This window comes from Sinohyriopsis cumingii, chromosome 1 (assembly GCF_028554795.1).
Source record: "Sinohyriopsis cumingii isolate HCF-2022 chromosome 1, ASM2855479v2, whole genome shotgun sequence".
Classification (NCBI taxonomy): domain Eukaryota; kingdom Metazoa; phylum Mollusca; class Bivalvia; order Unionida; family Unionidae; genus Sinohyriopsis; species Sinohyriopsis cumingii.
The window spans coordinates 76,995,547-77,016,524 of NC_142961.1; the positions used below are offsets into that span (position 1 = coordinate 76,995,547).

General features: G+C 34.9%; 1 protein-coding gene across 2 annotated transcripts in view; it reads right to left on the reverse strand.

Moving 5' to 3' along the window:
- Window positions 1–20,978, reverse strand: part of LOC149807162 (transmembrane protein 65-like) — a 63,475-nt gene that overhangs the window by 10,548 nt on the left and 31,949 nt on the right. The window contains exons 4-6 of one of the 2 annotated variants that reach the window (XM_089962914.1): window positions 14,537–14,591; window positions 4,359–4,401; window positions 1,452–1,557 (exon numbers count right to left, since the gene is read on the reverse strand). In XM_089962914.1, coding sequence (XP_089819040.1) covers window positions 1,452–1,557; window positions 4,359–4,401; window positions 14,537–14,591 — 204 coding nt within the window. The remainder of the gene's footprint in view (window positions 1–1,451; window positions 1,558–4,358; window positions 4,402–14,536; window positions 14,592–20,978) is intronic. The other variant, XM_089962923.1, reaches the window with a different exon arrangement.

The following is a 20,978-nucleotide window of genomic DNA, read 5'->3' on the forward strand; positions in this document are numbered from 1 at the left end:
ATTTTCTTGTTTACTAGATGGTTTTACAAATCTAAACAAGATGACACAATTGTCCTTCCAGTTCTGTTTTCTTGTCTTTCCTGGAGAAAATTCTGAACATTCTGGTTTCCTATTCAACATGATTAGAAGTTGAATATTATGAAGATGAGATACAGTGACTGCGCTAATTATTTGTGAAAGCCAATATGACGAATAAAGACAGACATGGTAGCCTCGATTTCAAATGAACTAATCATACTGTAGAACTGTATTCCTACATACATGTGATACATCTGCTATCAGAATGGAACTGAGTGTCCATTTGAAACTGAAAATTCCAAGAAATTTTATTATGTTTTTAAATTAAAAAAACATTTTTGTACACAAAAATACACCCATATTCAAGTCCAAATACGGGACAAATACGGGAAAAAATGGCACACTTGGCAGCTATGGGATAAACTCAATTATTACAAATAAAACAGATTTAACTCATTCGGCCGCATAAGTTTTTGATGTTTTCGCCTGAAATGCACATAGGAAAGACATTTGGGGGGCTACTTCTGAATACATTGTAATACATCGGCTTTCAATAGATTTTCCATGAAACTAATGCCTAGTTGTATTAAAAACATCATTTTCCATTGGTTATTTTGCTTGCGCATGAGCAGAAGGGTACAAGTTATATTTTTTTTTTTGCTTAATGGACCCATCATTTTTATATGGAGACCAATCTTTATTCCAAATGCCACCTTATCCTAGTTTTTGCAAATGTTCACCTGTCTGTGTGCAGTTTAAATTACAAATCATTCATTATAGTCCCTATTGTGTAATAATGTATTCTAATTTTGATCTTTGATGTTGTATTTTGTATTCTGCATGGGGAATAACTCTGCATAACTCAAAACCTATGATTGTAAATAGTCCTTTTCATGGGTTACCTCTCTTGTTTTCCAAAAATAAAAACACAAAAACAAAAAAAAAAAATAAACACAAAAATCTCTTCAAATCATGTGCAACATAAGATCAGCTGATTATTATGCATGGATCTTATTCATTATCAAACTTACCCAAGATCTTCATATAAAAGCAAATATTAAAAATGTAATCAAAACTGGATGAAAGATATGGTTTCCTGAGTAGTAATAAGTCAATCAGATTAATAAACTCCTCATCAATATTTGTAGATCTCAATCATTATTGAACTCATCTGAGAAATTTATAATGAAAGACTCCAGCCCAAGTTAGATCGAAACCTGATCAAAAATATGGCCTTCAAATAAGATCAACCTATCAAATGCAAAATTATCAAAGATGCATAGATCTTGCTCATTATCAAGCTTGTCTGAGTCTTTAATTATATATGTCCACATTCTAAGTTTGATTAAATTCTGATCAGAAATATAGACTCCACAGTGGTAAGAAGCAATTGTTCATGAATGGATAACACACAACACATGATGAGTACTTACTATATTGGAAGCCCATCTTGTCTTTTTCATGTCAACTTGAGCAGCAGATAATGATGGGGACTTCAGTCCAAACTTACTGGCTAACACTTCCACATAGTGAGCAGACCTGAAGGAAATCCGACTTATTTTCATAGGTTCAATGTACAGTGGAACCCAATTAAAAGTAAAATCTGCCAATAAAAATAGCATTTATAAATCATAAAAAAGAACAAGCACCTTGGTTATAAAATTATTTTGGACTTAAAAATATTAAAATTCCCAAGGCCTGTGTTTGTATTAAATGGTTTCCCTAAAATAACCAATATTCATTGTTAATATTCATTTAAACCTTCAAGGTCATATTCATTATTTAGAATACCCATTTCTTCTTTTCCTCATGTAACAAATGATTTAAAAATATGCCACACATATCAAGTCATTTGATTCCTTAATTCTCTTCAAATTATTTCTACTTATAAACTTAAGAAAAACTGATAACTGTCTTCAAATAAATCTGGACATTTTTAAAAATGACTGAAGCATACTACTAGCAGATATGATGCGTATACAAATCTTATCCAAAAATGTTCCATATTTCTCAGATAACCAGATATTGCACCTGTTTGGTTATGTAATACTATGCAACGCTTCCCATTCAACTTCCTTGAATGACACCTATAGATAGACCTTGATTTTGAAAGTTCTTCCAAATTTACCCTTCCCTGGATCATACGCATCAGAAAATGGGTCTGCCACTAACTCAATAACAACTAGTGCCACGTTTATGCATCATGAGACTGTACCTTACTTTCAAGCTCTGTTACATGTATGATACACTAAAGCTGGTGGTATTACAGAAAAGTAGTCAGACGTAGCATTACAATGATACCAAATAATCTGGACTTTATTCTCACATTACAGTTTTAGACCTGATATTTTTAAAAACCAAAATGATGCCAGTTGTCAGAACCAGATTTTGTGTCCATATTTTAGACATTTTGGCTGGAGATCTAAAGCAGACCAGTTTGAACTGAAAAAGTTTGAGATTGCGAGTAAAATGTGGCCAGGACAAAAATGATGGGTCCAATAAACCACACACACACCCCCCAAAGTCCAATTTTTACCCTTCTGCAAATGCATGAGCAAAATAGCCAATTAAAAACAATGTCTTTAACACAACTAGGCATTCTCCAAAATGAAAATATTTGGAAGCAGATGTTCTTTGCATGTATTCAGAAGTAAACTAAAAAATGTGACCTACCCCCATTTCTGGCAAAAATGAAAAAAATCTCTAGAGGTTAATAAGATAAGGTACTAACTAGGTACAGGTTAATAAGATAAGGTACTGACTAGGTACAGGTTAATAAGATAAGGTACTGACTAGGTACAGGTTAATAAGATAAGGTACTGACTAGGTACAGGTTAATAAGATAAGGTACTGACTAGGTACAGGTTAATAAGATAAGGTACTGACTAGGTGCTGATTATATATGTGTGACCCCTAAAAGTCTGACTACAAAAAGGTCTCACTGTAAATACTTCCATATTTCTTTCTTGCTGTGAATGAATTTAATGTCTGCAGAAAGCTTTGAATCTGTATTGCCGAACACTGGGTATAAAGTTACTTCAGAATATTAACAAACGGTTGCAACAGAATATAAGTAAGAAGTTACATGTGAACATAAGAATAAAACTTTTATCATGACACATTTTTTCTACATTTCACTGTCTCTCACAACTCATCGTGAAAGAAATGTAGCAATAATCCAACTGTCCATGTAAACTGAATGAAATACAAAAATGTTTTAAAAAGAAGCATTAAAATTCCAATTCACAAAGGAAATCTGACAAAGCATGTGTCTAAAATAGAGTCCAAGATACCCACGTTATTTGAAAATCACCCAGTCTAAAACCCTGATGGTTTCATTAATTAACCTTACATGCTAATAAACTATAAGCAATTATCTTTATGGTCATTACAATTACAATTCAAGCAACATTAAAAATGCACTTAGTATTAAAACAGTATTTTCATTAAACAATTGTGAAACATCTGCTAATCTGTTTGATTTTGTCATACAGATAACTTTTTGCAAGTAATCTAATTTTCTTTTATGCTGCTTAAGACAAATGACCTTTGTGACTAATAATAAAAACAAATTTGGTAATGACAGAAATGACCATATGGATATTGGAGTTACAGATAAATTCTTTTGTCTCCTTCCTGCCTTTTAATTTAATTATAAAACACTTCTCTATCTGGTAAAGGGCATTGTTTATATGCCAAAACATACTCAAATTCAGTCCTGATGAAAGTGAGATTAGATTTCATTTATTTATTTATTTGCTTGTGCAGCTTAAATGATTCTTGCGATATCACAAAAATATTGTGAAAGACCCAACTTTTCTAACAGACAAAACAATTTTTATCTTTCAAGACTAAAGCTCATACCAAACAAATTGACAATCATCAGAATACTCGACAGAATTACATTTTTATCAATTAAATAATTTTGTGAATCAAATTATTGTTTAACTGATTTATTTGTGTGTTTAATATATTCATTTAAATACCTATTTATACTTGCTTTCTTGATAAAAACAAAAACGAATTAGTGAATGAATGTGAACGTATGAAAATTATGACTTAAACTAGCTGGCATGATTGATATAAAGAAAATCTTTAATAAACAAGTTCATTTGTAAAGCAAATGTGAAATTCAATTCAAATATTTCCTGCCAGAGAATGCTTGCAAACTGCTACTTTCAATATATACATTTCATAACTCAGCCCCATCAATTAAAAGAAATTGCTCTTGGCTTTTTGACTTGCATATCAAAATATTTTATGTATATTGTACATTTTATGTACAGTGTGAGTCTCTGTGTGTGGAATCTCAAGGAGGAGGACCATTTATAAATCCTTACCCTATCCCAGCAACATCTGAGACCCAGTTACCAAGGGCTGCAGCTGAAAAAAAATATTTTAGTAATAATCACCTGACATTGTCTCATTAGCAGATCAATATACAGAGAATCTATCCGGTAAAAGCATAATATGCCTGTAGATCAGGGTCTGTACTGTTCTACTGATCAGTCATAACTAACTTAGGCCTAGAATTCAGTGATCTGACATAATGAAGTTTAAACCTTACTTAAAAATTAACCAATTAAAAGTACATAGGTCTAAACTTAAACTTAGGTCTAAAATCCAATGATCTCATTGGCTGTATCTTAAGTCTGCCTTAAAATTGACCAATCAAATGTTTTATGCCAATATTCAACTTTTTGTCTTTGTTTGATTAACTGGGACCAGGTCATGACTAGAAAACACTCAAATACCTGGGATGTAACTTTAATAGCATTTGCTATACCATAACCAACCACACTGATGAAGTGAGTTTACAAGACATCATATCACTGACATCATGATATCAATATACTGCCATTACAAAAACTCAACTTGATAGCTATTAGCTACAGATTATAACATTTCTACATGTACATTACAGAATGCAAATGGCATTATACCTGTTGATAAGAATGATATTTATTGTGAGAAATATTACAAACAAACCAATACAACAACTGATTCCTGAAAATTAACAAATAAATGACATAACAAAATGCTAACCATTCTCCTGCTTCTGAATAAATAGCAAATCAGTATAAAGTACAAACAGCTAGAGACTTTGTTTCAACCAAAATAAAGACATGTTTCATTTCAAAGCTTATCTCTGATTGGCTGACAATTAAAACTCAATCTCAGATACAAGCTTAAAGTTTGATGATATCCAGGCCAGGACTGGCAACCATAAAGCATGTGAGACTGACTTAACATAAGCCTGAGATTTTGTGTCAGACATGTACATAGATCTTTACATTTGAAATATCATTTTTGATCATTTGAAAACTCAAATTTATGCTAAGAGTTCTATAATCTCCATGCCAGTAGATCACATCTATGTTATTTGCCTGGTCTCAGTGAAGGCTTTTGATCTGCCAGTAGATCACATCTGTGTTATTTGCCTGGTCTCAGTGAAGGCTTTTGATCTGCCAGTAGATCACATCTATGTTATTTGCCTGGTCTCAGTGAAGGCTTTTGATCTGCCAGTAGATCACATCTATGTTATTTGCCTGGTCTCAGTGAAGGCTTTTGATCTGCCAGTAGATCACATCTATGTTATTTGCCTGGTCTCAGTGAAGGCTTTTGATCTGCCAGTGCATTAAAAGGAAAGCATAACTGGATCAAAAGTCACGGGTGAAAAAAGTGAAAAGCTAACAATGTCAATGAAGTTCACTAATGTCATTGCTATTTTTCAACAATTTTCTGACATTAAAGAAAATGGTACTTAAATATATATTACCAGGAAATTAAAACCTCAGCTCTTATCACAGCTTTTAATCACTTAGGTAATTGAGTTGGAATGCCCTCTGGTGTAAGAATGAGAGATCCAAATGTCAAGAGCAACATGACAGAGCAGCTGTAGATTTTTTCATTTAGTCAATTTCAAAGGTAGGGTTTACAGTATAATCTAAAACACAGGTCTATGGCATTGCAATAGCTCATTTATGGATTCAGTGTTTTATAAATATGACATTGTTTAATATTTTTTACATGTTCCTCTTTGACATTATCTATTATTTCAGATTTAGAGAGTGAATGAATTCAAAACAAATTAGTAAGATGTATTTAAGACTGATTTAAGAAAATCAATATTAAGAGACAGAAGTGAAAACATGGATATAGTTCCAGTCTTGGTGTTTCTGATGGCTCAGACTAGACCAGAGACAAATGCCCTGAAGCTTGTCTGAAATTGAGGACAACCCAGAAAATGTCAGGACATATTATTGAACGATCATGATATTTAGGCATACAACTCTTACTGATAAATGATTCTTATTTGCAGACGTGATACAGTATAATTGTGAATTAAATACAATCTTTACTGTAATTTTACCTAAAGACAATCTTGACTGTAATTTTACCTAAATTAAATTTTGATTATTGTTTCACCTAATTACAATTTTGACTTATTTTACCCACATACAATCCTTACTATTACCAAAATACCATCTTGAGTGTTATTAAAACTAAATACAATTTTGGCTGTTCTTTCACCTAAATACAATCTTTATTATTATTTTACCTAAATAGAATCTTTACTGTGATTTTACTTAAATACAATCTTGACTGTTTTTTCTACCTAAATACAATCTTATCTGTTATTTTATCTTAATACCACTTTACTGTTACTTCACCTAAATCATTTAATGCTATTTCAATCTGTACTGCATTATTTATTCCAAAAATCAACAAAACCAAAACTAAAGGACCAATTTAATTTTAACAATCAAATAAAGAAAACAAAAAACAAGACACATTCATTATCTGCTGGAAACATGAATTATCTGCATAATGCATAATCTGCTGGATGCACTCATTATCTGCCAGACATGTTAATTATGTGCAAAATACAATAATTATCTGCCAGACACGTTAATTATGTGCAAAATACAATAATTATCTGCCAGACATGTCAATTATGTGCAAAATACAATAATTATCTGCCAGACAGGTCAATTATGTGCAGAATACAGTAATTATCTGCTAGACATGTTAATTATGTGCAAAATATAATAATTATCTGCCAGACATGTTAATTATGTGCAAAATACAATAATTATCTGCCAGACACATTAATTATGTTCAAAATGAAAAAAAATTCTGGCTGGCAAAGGAGAGAGACTGACTTGTAATTCCCAATGAACTTGATACAGCCCACTCTAGACAGGGCATGAATCTTGCTCCTTCATTTCACAGATGCTAAGGTAATCAAGAAAATCATATTGAGGGTTTGGGTCTCAAAGGGAACTTCACCCAAATGTTCACAGAGGAGTTTATGTAGAGATCACAAGACACAAGTAAGATTCATTTAGGCATAAGAGAGTGAGACACTGGTCTTTGCAATTCGAAATACCTGATCATTTCTGCTAAGTGAAAATGTGTCTCGAAGGCAGGGCCTTTTAAAAATTCAATAGTTGGAAAGTGCTGCTCTTCAAAATGGAAGAAGAAAATCAGCCACAGCACTTGCAGAGGGACAGCTAAGATTGACATGTTTTCTACTACACCAATCACATAAGATGCCATTGGCATCATACACATTAGATGTTGATATTCTCATTTACTGAAAAATGTATTTGGCAACTTTAACCAAAAACTTTTCTTTGCAGAGAGACTGTTTCAAATGAGCCAGGCTTGAAGCTGGATAATTTGTGCTGTTGCATAAGAGATTCCCTGTATTGCAACAGGTCATCCCTCCACTGAGGGAAGGTCCTGGGATGGTCCACCAGAAGATCAGTGTGTGTGTGATTTGGATTTTTAACATAGCTTTAACAATTTTTCAGTTATATCACTACGATGTCTGCAGTGTGACAGTTTATAGTGATGTCTAGCACTGGGGCATCATGCTGCAGACATGTAGCATGATGTCCCACCCAGTCACATTATCCTGACACCAGGATGACCAGTCCTAACACTAACCTCTTAATGCTGAGCGCTAAGCGAGGCAGCTGTTAGAACCATTTTTATAAGTCTTCAGAAGATCAGTAAGATCACTGAACTAGGATTGCTGGTGCCACTGATAGGCAATCAAAATGAGCTAAGCTATGGATTGCCCGACTGTGTAGGACCTGTGGAATCATCCTGAAGGGTGGGAAGACATAAGTGAACAGACAATCCACTTCAGGCTGAAAGCATACATTCCCCAAGCCCTCTGATTGAGAACTGAGGAAGTTTAAAGGGGAGCTTGCTATTCATCATGGTAGGAAACAAGTCCATCAAGACAGTTTCCCAAAGTTGGAACAATGAGCCTGCTATGGATAGGTGGAGTGACCATTCTGTAATGGCCCTTCTTCCATTTCCTTGACAGGCTGTCTGTCAAAATGTTCTTCCTGCAAGGAAGGTAGCAAACTCAGAGGAATATTCCTTCTGAAGTTGCTCAGATTAGGAGGTTCCAAACCTTGATGCAGAGAAAACATGCTTATGTGCTGCCTTGTCTCCTAAGGTACATTACCACCACCATGTTGTCGGATGATCCTAGCATGCAGTGACCTCTTATCTGGTGAATACACTCCATGAAAGCTAAAGAACACTGTCCTCATTTCCAAAGTTATTAACATGGAGGCTAGATTCTTCTTGAGACTATGAATCTTGAAGAATCAGTCACTCAAGTTTTTGATGAGTGCCCCACTGAATCTGATGTGTCTACAAACAGGTAAAAATGAGGTTTGAAGTGGTGCAATGAGACTGGCCAGAAACTGGTCAGGATTTGTCTACCAATATGATGATGGCAGAAATACCAATGCCAAGAAATAGTAGCACTCATCGGATGTCTGTGCAGTTTCCAAGCAGCTAAAAGGAGATACTGGAGAGGACATAACTGCAGTCTGCCTAAAGGACTAGGTCCACTGCAGAGTTCATGGTCATCCAGACCAGAGAGAAAAAGACAAACTGACAATGTGGTCTTCACTCTCAACATCTCTAACACAGACAGGACATTGTCTACTTTGTTGAGAGGTAAATGGACTAATCCTCTGTTTGTGAGAAAAATCATCTCCATATAGACAAAATCTTGAGATGGATTGAGCTCTGATTTTTCTAAGTTCAGTACATGACTGGTCACTAGGGACTTACAGTGAGACAGGTCTTGACTCTAGATTGCCATTGTGGATCAACCAATCATGGAAATATTCAAGGACTGGGATACCTAATACCTATCTTAAATGGGCTGCATCTACTCCCATGATCCTGGTAAAAGCTCTAGGTGCAGAGGCTAGCTGAATAGAAAAGCCTGAAACTGAAATACCTCCCCATCCGCGTAAAGCCAGAGGTACTTCCTGTATGGAGGAAAATAGGGATGTGAAGGTATGCATCCTGAAGATTGATGGAGACTGCCCAATCACCAGGTCTTATGATATTCAAACTTAAATGGCTCCTTCAGCAGAAATCTGTTTTGGGAGGAAAGGTTGACAATTAGATGAGACTTTTCTCCTTTCTTGGGAACCAGGAAAATCTGGAAGTAGAAACTGGGGATTAGTCTTTTAACACACTGTGAACTTCTTCCCTGGGCCTTTACAGCATGCCATTCCTGGGTCCTCCTGCAGAGTGAGGCTCTAAATTGCAGTTGACTAGGGCTACATGGCTTTAAAGAATTTAACAGATGGGTCCTTCATGTGGTCAGGATGATTTTGCTCCTTCGCTGTTTCCCAAGAGCCATTGTGATGCAAGGGACCAGTGTTGATGATCTCCCAAATCCATAGTAGCCATGGAAGGGATGAACCCTCCAAAGAGATTTTCTGCCTCCAGGAAAAAACCATCAAAAAGTTTTTAATGTGCCCTAGCAAAACTTTGGAAGTGTTCAGAGCAACATCCCTGCAGAGGTTGAGAAGCTCCACTGATAAGGCCATGTACAAGGACAATGCATGCCGAGAAGTTTTTGCCACTAGCTCCAATAAACAAGGGCAAGCTACTTGTGACAGAGATTCCAAGTTCAGCAGGCTGAATGAGGCTGCTGAAAAGAGGTTAGCATGCTAGGCTACAGTTGCTAGTGACCTAGCCTTTTGTTTTAAGGATTGCAATGTTTTCACTGGAAGGTAAGCCATGGTCCCAGTAGAAATACCCACTTGAGCCACTTCAGCAATAAAAGTGGGAGGAATAGTGGGCCAGGAAGGGGCATAAACCTTGTAGCTAGATAGAAGCAACTAACAAGGGTCAAAACATTGAGAAAGGGGACAGACCAGCCCCTATGTTGTCTAGCAAAAGCTTGGCCCTTGCTAAGCCTTTGAGGGAGCTTCCTGACCACAGCTAAATAAGGAAGGAGCAAGAGATCTAATTGAGAGTTTGACTCAGAAAGTTCCTCCAAACTGAAAAGAATTTTGGGGTCACCAGAACCTGACAGTTTGTAGGGGTGAAACAATTCATCGATATATCAATGCATCAATAATTTTGCTGAAATGATACACATATCGATACAAGAGAAAAAGAATCGATACAGAATGATACTTACTGTATGCATGTTATTTTAGTCTTCGGCAGTCATGAATAATTGTTATTAGTTGCCTTGTTATTCTGTAAAATTATAAACCATCTGAACATCATTTGCAGTCACAGGCACTCATGTTTATTAGTAAAAATGAAAAAGACTTTTTGAGAATACCCATTTACTATCTAGAAGTTAACACGGTGACATGGTTTGTAATCTGGCCCCTCCCCCATTCCATGCTAATTATCTTAACCCAGAAGTATGTTCAGCATATACTATACATTCCAAACGTGCTCCACATGTTTAATGAAGTACTTTACTCATCATTTAATAACCACTTTCATGCAAAGTTTCTAGTTGAATTGTATCTTGTTGTTGACACCTCTTAGCTCCATCCCAGCATATATGGCTAGTTAGAACTTAGAAGTGACATCCTGTTTTTTTAAACTCCTTTGATCAATTTGAAAGCTACGTTACCGGTTTGTTGCATGGTGAAATATGTTACATCGAATTATCATTTTTGGTTATTGCTTGTTCCAGTCCAGATTAAACAATGACCACCAATCAGAAATCAATGTAGCTTATTCTCTGTGTGATAAACCAGAAATATTGGCAGAGCAACATAGTCTTTGTGGGAAAGTCATTAGATATGACATGTACATACTCAGAGATGCTGTCAGGGCATGCCATTGTGTGAATTGTGCAAAATTTGTACAAAAATCGTGTGCTTGGAGAACAGTGAAATGCATGATCTCCCACAAATTCGTTGAAAGTCCCAAATACGAAAATGTGCTTGGCAAAGCATACAATTTTTATTTAACCGTTCTTGTCACGACATCTTTTTTTGGACAGCAACTTTCCACATCTGGGTTCTTCAAGCACGGCATGAATGGTTGTGAAACTAAATTTGATTAGCACAACATGCCCAGGAGTAAGCACTATGGCATAGTTTGAAACCATTCATGAAAAAAGTTTTACAAATGCATGCTTAAAATATGGGTTACCTAGGAAACCCAAAATGACCACTTCCCAGCAAGGTTCATTATGATTTCGTTCAGCAAATACTTGCTGATGATAGTGATGATGGCAATAATTTTTAAAGTTATGAAATGCATCAGATTATTGGAGCTGGAAAAGTGTTAATGGAGATACCAGTGAGTGATTTTGAATCCAAAATGGTGTTAAATATGAGTCAGATGTACATGCTAGATGGACAAAAATTAGATGGCATGATCCTTTCAGTGGTATTTCAGACTTAAATTTACAAAGGGCAGAATAATGAGGCTAATTAAAATACAGATAATTTAAAAGTATAATGCAATTTTCACTATTTTTCATTAATCAATTTTGCCCTGCAGATCATATACTACCAAACCATATGTATGTATCCACATCAGGGTTCAGATAAATTGAATAAAATAAGGGTAAAAGAATGAAATTAAGAAGAAAAGATATTTATTTTAATACCTCTGTCTACACAAGCATTGATGGACTAAATACCCTTACACAGAATTATGGAACAGATAAGAAATTAGTTATAGTAGTCGGTAAACTACTGATTTAACAAAGGAAGTTTATGTTAGTGAAAAATCCTATTTTGGAGCACATTTATCCAAAAAATAATATCTGTGAGCTGTGGAAAATTGTACATAACAGTCACAAAGATCAGTTTCCCAAAATATTCAAGCTCACAAAGCTAGCTATGTATATACCCCTTCAGAAAGAAGCACTGAACAATACTGATACAAAGAAAAGGAGCAGAGTATGCTCAGAATTAATTAACAGATTAATGCTTATACAACCAGAAGTGACATCTGTCAAAGATGTTGATTTTGGTAGAGCTCAAAGAAAGTGGAACAGGAAGAAAGATTGTTGTTGTTGTGGGGTTTAACGCCATTTCTCAGTACACGATAGGCTATGCATGGCGGCCAGTATTAATGGTGGAAGAAGAACCCGGGAAAACCCCGGAAAGAACCACCGAACCACGAGAAGCTACTGGCAAGCTTTCTCACATACCCACATTGGCCGAATCCTAGACTCGAACCCACGCAGAGGAAGAAAGAGAGACATATATTAAAGTTTAGATAAATATTGTCCTATGACCATTTCTTCCTCCCCCTCCTTTTTCCTTTGCTAAAGAAGGAAGACTCCCTTACGATAAAATCCTGTCATCATATCTCCTTAAATTGTAAATGGGGAACAAATTTGGAATTACTTTTTTCTTATGCAGAGATATTTAACCAGTGAATAAAGGTACTGGTGGAATAAAAGAAATTAGCATAGAATAAGCTATGGTGCAGATTTCAAACTGCTCGAGTTTAACACCTTGAGTAAGTTAAAAAAATTGCAGAATAGGACTGGGTGTAGTCAATAATTTTCCTTCTTCACTGACAAATAAAAGTACCTGTCACTGCAACTGTCTTTTGCATCTGCAGGAAGTAAAATGTGTTAGATTTTGTTGGTATTCAACCATATTCCCATGCTCGAAAATTGTTCTAAATGAGATTTTCTTTGCACGAGGAAACTGCATTATTTCTTCTGGTTTGAAGATAACATTGTAATGTTTTCCACGTGTAACTGAGACACGAAACTGGTAATAAGATGTTTTCAAATCATTCATGTTATACAAAACAAAGGGAGTTAAATGAAGTCACCATTAAATAGCCTAAAACATTGGATGAACCTCACTGCAACCAACACGTAATCTGTTTGAAAGTATTGTTATTGTCTTCTCATCAATGAGAATTGCAGATAAATATATGATATCTTTATGTCTATCAGTAGTCTGCATAGTGGGAATAGGACCAGAATGTCAATATACATGAAAGGGCACCACCTACTGTCCAAAGATGGAAAGACCATCGAGTTCATATGTGTATTGATATGTGTCGTATTGCAGGTTGTGTATAGTGTATCGTATCATTATGTGGCACATGCATATCATTTCACCTCTAACAGTTTGGAATACAGATCTCTGGTTAAGAGTTGGTAAAACTCATTTACTGCTTCATCAAATGACCAGGATTTCTCCTGAAAACTAGATCTCTTGCTCCTTCCTCATTTTATTGTGATCAAGAAGCTCTCTCGAAGCAAATACCAGTATAACTGGTGGGAGAAGAAACTGGGTAAACCCTGGTAAGAACCACCAACCCAAGGGAAGCTACTGGCAATCTTTCTCAAATATCCACATTGGCCAAGCCAGAGATTCGAACAAAAACAGACAGAGTTGAGATGGCAGTGATCAGCAAAGGTGAGCACTTTAGATTAATTGGCCAACTGGGGTCCCACATACATTCTGGAGGAGTAACAATAAGATTTTCAAGAAGGCCATAGTGGCCACCATATTTGACATCAGACTGGTACCATTAATTTTAGGACAAACTAGACATAATAATAAGTATTTTAGTGAAACTCCCATTTTAGTATGACCCTCCAATCAGGAACAGCAGTGATACAAGATTTTCAAAATGGCCACTATGGACGGCTGAGCAACACCATTTTCATTTAGGACCAACTGGACCATGGAATGAATGTGTGTGCATAATTCAAGCAATCTTCCAAGTAGTTTACAAGGAGTAGCGATAAGAAACTTGTGCTAACAGATGGACAACAGACTAGCAGAGCTAAATAATACAAAATATATTAACAGAAAATGCAGAACAAAATAACGTAGAACAGAATATTCAGGATATAATAATAGAAAATACATGCATAGATTTATGGCAGTAATCAGCTTCCAAATTGTCAAGGATCCCATGACCATAGTTTCGATTCTGACATTATACACAGGTCCATATATAAATATAAACATTAGTATGGTGACTGATCCCACAGCTGAAGATTAGATGCTGACATTTTACAGTGGTCCCACCCATAAAAGTATATCTGTATAGCATGGTCCCTCATATACCATGGGTAAGGACCACATCACTAGTTTAGATACTGAACCTACCACAGTATGAAGATAACCTTATTTATAACACAGTACACTCTTAAGACTCCCTTTAATAATGAAGGACTGCTGTACATGTTTAAATATGGTAACCAGACTCCACTACATACCTGCCATTGTAGAGATTCCAAAATACAAGCCAAATGTACTTTCGATGTATTCTCCCTGAAAACAAAGTGGGATTAATGTAAATAGCAGCAATAATAAATACCTTAATTTGATTTTCAGACAGGAGTATGCCTGAAGTATCTATAGGTTTCTTTACAACCCAAAGTGCAAGCCATAAGCAACATTTATAACTTTACTTGTCTGTACCAATGCTAAAAATAGTACATGTACATAGGAAGTATAACAGTCAAAATCAGGTTTAAAATCAATGGAAATATAAAGTTAGATAAAACCATCTTTTATTTATTTCTCAAACAATTTCCATGATCTCTACACCCAAAAATATTTTTGGCTCAAGGAACTTTGTAATAGAAAGATAAGATATTTCTGAGATATGTCACAAACCTTTAACATATGGGATAATGTTTTTAATACTAAAAATATGGACAAGTTATCTCACAGTATCTTCATGATTAATGACTATATATTCACCTATTGCAGGCCTTTCGGACCATCAGTTTTGTGTTGAAAAACTTTGTGCCAGATGGATCTAAGGTCCACCTATTGTAGACCTTTTGGTGCATCAGTTTTGTGTTGAAAAACTTTGTGCCAGATGGGTCTAAGATTAAGTTCAAAGTCATAGTTTTTATGGGTGGCTGTCCAGTGGAACTAACTTTGCATGGGCACTTGTTTGGCAATTCTCAGAGTATATAAAAGTAAATTTGTCACTAACACAGTCTGTATATAGCGCAACTTTCTACTGATATTTTTAAATTTTTGTGTCTTACTTGAAAAGCTGCTACTACTGTCATTTCTATGATTTTATTTTATTCTGATCTGAAATGGAGCTGGAATTACAAATGTTCACTCACTACTGGAGGCTGTGCAGTAAAATAAATGAATGAAAAGGCCTAAGGAAATGCTTCGCATGCAATATACATTTTAATGATCACCCTTTAATATATTACAGTGAGCTGATTTTCATCTGACATATTGTATGGAGGAACATGAACCTTGCACAATAGTATTCAGTCATTACAGGCATAGTTCAAACATACTGGGAGAGAAAAGGAGCCTCCTCAGTGGAGATCTCCAAAAAACTGTACACATAACAGACATTGCTTATAACTTTGTTAGTACATGTACATGAATGTGTACATCCCAACAGAGGTTTACCTCCAGAGATGTGGAGTGTCTCCTATCCCACCCATCACTTACTGAAAACTACCATATACTCAAATTACTTTAAAAAAATTCCAAAAGAGAATATTTTTAATTTTTTGTCAAACCTTAATTCTTCTGTAATATATTTACAATAATGAATTCCTGTGATCAAGTGACTGTGATCTTGCTTTTCCAAGGCAAGCATGACACTTTAATTGCTAATTCTACTAACAATAACCCAAAAAATAATTGCAGGATTCTATGTGTGATCAGTGTTAATTCAGAAAGGATTGAAGATGTTAGCTGTTTATGGTTGGATTACAGAAGAGCTCAAGCAGAACTGAACTTCTGAAAAACAATCAATTGCTCCACCTGATGAATCACATGACACATTGACCTCTAAATCTCACATTCAGTATTTGGCAAAGATATATGTCCCAATCTCAGTGATATGTTTATTAAAAGTGATACATTATTATTGTTAAAAATGTAAATTTACCAGACTGCATAAATTATACAGCAGGAGACAATATTTATATTTGTATTTCAAGTTCATATAGTAATAACTATGTGTTTTATTTCAGCAAGTCATGAAAATAAATTTTAAAGTGGCTCAGAACAGGGATGTTCCTGTAAAATCAGATTCACTTCAAAGGATGTTAATGTATTTAGTATACATTCTCATCTTTATTAATTATAACTGACTTTTGTTTATGCTGCCCTGGAGGTAGATAAATTAAATATTTATAAAAAAAATCATAAATAGTTACATACTGTTGTGCATAAGAATTGTAATGTTCTACTCTGTTCATGAGATGGAGGACTGATTAAACATGTAAATACATGTTTAATATATTGGAAGATAAATATATGAAATCAAAGTTTTGTTTCTTTGTTATTAATTATAATTTTCATCCCTCACCCCTCCTTTAGCTCAATGACTGAAAGAAGAGTCATTCAAATATCTCAAAGATTAAGATGACAAAGCATTCTTTTTGAAACAAACCAAAATTAAAGTACAAATTTCTCAAACTTCAAAGTAATGCAATATGGGGTTTCCAATAGAAGGAAAAAAAAATACACACAACAAAATCCAAAGTTAGGGTGTCTCCAACTGTATTCCAGACATGTTCATTTTTGCATTTTTTTCCTATTTCTCTCTTAATTTTTTTCTTCAGATTATCGATTGGATATGCTTTTCTACATCCTACTGTGCAAACAAACATGTGCTAATTGCCATCATTTGTGTCCATGTTCTGCAGACTGTGAGTGACTACAATTCTACATCTAAGTTTCATCTAGGTTTCAAGCAAGGAATAAAACTAACTCATCCATTTACACATTCTGGATATTGACTGTTAGGATCAAAGTCCCCATTGACACTTTTTTTACTGTTATCGATTGAAAATTTGTGAACCATTGCAAAATTTTTAATATATGCGATAACCAATTTCATTATTGCAACAATCAGCTTGTTGGAGGAAATGGTGGATGTAAATGATGTCTGAAAGTGTTTCTGGTTTATGCCCACTGATAGGTTAATTGAACAGCATGACTGACAAGTGGCAATAGGTCAATTAAAAATTATATATATTTTTTTCTGGTGGGTCAGTTTTGGCTTTAGTGTTAAAATGTCAGGATGGAGTATACAATGTGTGATCAGGAATAATTTGGAAAGGATTGAAAATAATGGATTATGATTGGATTAATCACTCCTAAAGGATTGAAAATAATGGATTATGGTTGGATTAATCACTACTAAAGGATTCAAATGGAATAAAACATTTGGAAAGGATTGAAAATAATGGATTATGATTGGATTAATCACTACTAAAGGGTTCAAATGGAATAAAACATTTGGAAAGGATTGAAAATAATGGATTATGATTGGATTAATCACTACTAAAGGGTTCAAATGGAATAAAGCAGGTTGATTAGGCTTTAGTATTTCAAATATTTTCAAATATCTAATAGCGTATTATGTCCCTCTCTCAAAACACCAAAATCTAAACAACTGAAATATCATGCTAAGTTCAGTTATGGATAGAAACAGGAATTTTAGTGGTTGGAATCAAGGTTAAAGGATACGAATGTGCATCCTGCCATTACTATAAAAAAGTCAATTTAAAAAAGAACTTTTAAAATTTTACCCAGATAGCAGCAATCTGAAGTAGATCTGTCAGTCAGTCAGCAACCTGAATCTACCCACACGTAGGAAACAATTTAAACTTCCTTGGCAAACTCACATTGCAAGGCAGACAATGAAAGGAATTTTCCAATCTGCACTGATTTAATAAAACAAATATGAGGCAGTCAAAAAAAAATCTAATTGTATTGTCCACACACACTGATTTGAAGCTATTTTCTCAAACACTTCTTGCAATGCATTATTCCATTACTGATTGTACACCCATGATAAAGATCTTGTTGCTGTGCATCATTCCATCATTGATTGTACACCCATGATAAAGATCTTGTTGCTGTGCATCATTCCATTATTGACTGTACACCCATGATAAAGATCTTGTTGCTGTGCATCATTCCATTATTGACTGTACACCCATGATAAAAATCTTGTTGCTGTGCATCATTCCATTATTGATTGTACACCCATGATAAAGATCTTGCTGTGCATCATTCTATTATTGACTGTACACCCATGATGAAGATACTGCTGTGCATCATTCCATTATTGATTTTATGCCCTAAAGACCTTGCTGCTGTGCATCACTCCATTTTTGACTGTATACCCATGATAAAAATCTTGTTGATGTGCATCATTCCATTATTGATTGTACACCCATGATAAAGATATTGCTGTGCATCATTTCATTATTGATTGTACACCCATGATGAAGATATTGCTGTGCATCATTTCATTATTGATTGTACACCCATGATGAAGATCTTGTTGCTGTACATCATTCCATTATTGACTGTACACCCATGATAAAGATCTTGTTGCTGTGCATCATTCCATTACTGACTGTACACCCATGACAAAGATCTTGTTGCTGTGCATCATTCCATTATTGAATGTACACCCATGATAAAAATCTTGTTGCTGTGCATCATTCCATTACTGATTGTACACCCATGATAAAAATCTTGTTGATGTGTATCATTCCATTACTGATTGTACACCCATGATAAAGATCTTGTTGCTGTGCATCATTCCATTATTGAATGTACACCCATGATAAAAATCTTGTTGATGTGCATCATTCCATTACTGACTGTACACCCATGATAAAGATCTTGTTGCTGTGCATCATTCCATTATTGACTGTACACCCATGATAAAAATCTTGTTGATGTGCATCATTCCATTACTGATTGTACACCCATGATAAAGATCTTGTTGCTGTGCATCATTCCATTATTGAATGTACACCCATGATAAAGATCTTGTTGCTGTGCATCATTCCATTACTGACTGTACACCCATGACAAAGATCTTGTTGCTGTGCATCATTCCATTATTGAATGTACACCCATGATAAAAATCTTGTTGCTGTGCATCATTCCATTACTGATTGTACACCCATGATAAAAATCTTGTTGATGTGCATCATTCCATTACTGATTGTACACCCATGATAAAAATCTTGTTGATGTGCATCATTCCATTACTGATTGTACACCCATGATAAAAATCTTGTTGATGTGCATCATTCCATTACTGATTGTACATAATAAAGATCTTGTTGTTGTGCATCATTCCATTATTGAATGTACACCCATGATGAAGATCTTGTTGCTGTGCATCATTGCATTATTGATTGTACACCCATGATAAAAATCTTGTTGATGTGCATCATTCCATTACTGATTGTACATAATAAAGATCTTGTTGTTGTGCATCATTCCATTATTGATTATACACCCATGATGAAGATCTTGTTGCTGTGCATCATTCCATTACTGTACATACATGTGCATCATTCCATTATTGACTGTACACCCATGATGAAGATCTTGTTGCTGTGCATCATTCCATTATTGACTGTACACCCATGATAAAGATCTTGTTGCTGTGCATCATTCCATTACTGATTGTACACCCATGATAAAAATCTTGTTGATGTGCATCATTCCATTACTGATTGTACACCCATGATAAAAATCTTGTTGATGTGCATCATTCCATTACTGATTGTACATAATAAAGATCTTGTTGTTGTGCATCATTCCATTATTGAATGTACACCCATGATAAAGATCTTGTTGCTGTGCATCATTCCATTATTGACTGTACACCCATGATAAAAATCTTGTTGATGTGTATCATTCCATTACTGATTGTACACCCATGATAAAGATCTTGTTGCTGTGCATCATTCCATTATTGAATGTACACCCATGATAAAAATCTTGTTGATGTGCATCATTCCATTACTGACTGTACACCCATGATAAAGATCTTGTTGCTGTGCATCATTCCATTATTGACTGTACACCCATGATAAAAATCTTGTTGATGTGCATCATTCCATTACTGATTGTACACCCATGATAAAGATCTTGTTGCTGTGCATCATTCCATTATTGAATGTACACCCATGATAAAGATCTTGTTGCTGTGCATCATTCCATTACTGACTGTACACCCATGACAAAGATCTTGTTGCTGTGCATCATTCCATTATTGAATGTACACCCATGATAAAAATCTTGTTGCTGTGCATCATTCCATTACTGATTGTACACCCATGATAAAAATCTTGTTGATGTGCATCATTCCATTACTGATTGTACACCCATGATAAAAATCTTGTTGATGTGCATCATTCCATTACTGATTGTACACCCATGATAAAAATCTTGTTGATGTGCATCATTCCATTACTGATTGTACATAATAAAGATCTTGTTGTTGTGCATCATTCCATTATTGAATGTACACCCATGATGAAGATCTTGTTGCTGTGCATCATTCCATTATTGATTGTACACCCATGATAAAAATCTTGTTGATGTGCATCATTCCATTACTGATTGTACATAATAAAGATCTTGTTGTTGTGCATCATTCCATTATTGATTATACACCCATGATGAAGATCTTGTTGCTGTGCATCATTCCATTACTGTACATACATGTGCATCATTCCATTATTGACTGTACACCCATGATGAAGATCTTGTTGCTGTGCATCATTCCATTATTGACTGTACACCCATGATAAAGATCTTGTTGCTGTGCATCATTCCATTACTGATTGTACACCCATGATAAAAATCTTGTTGATGTGCATCATTCCATTACTGATTGTACAC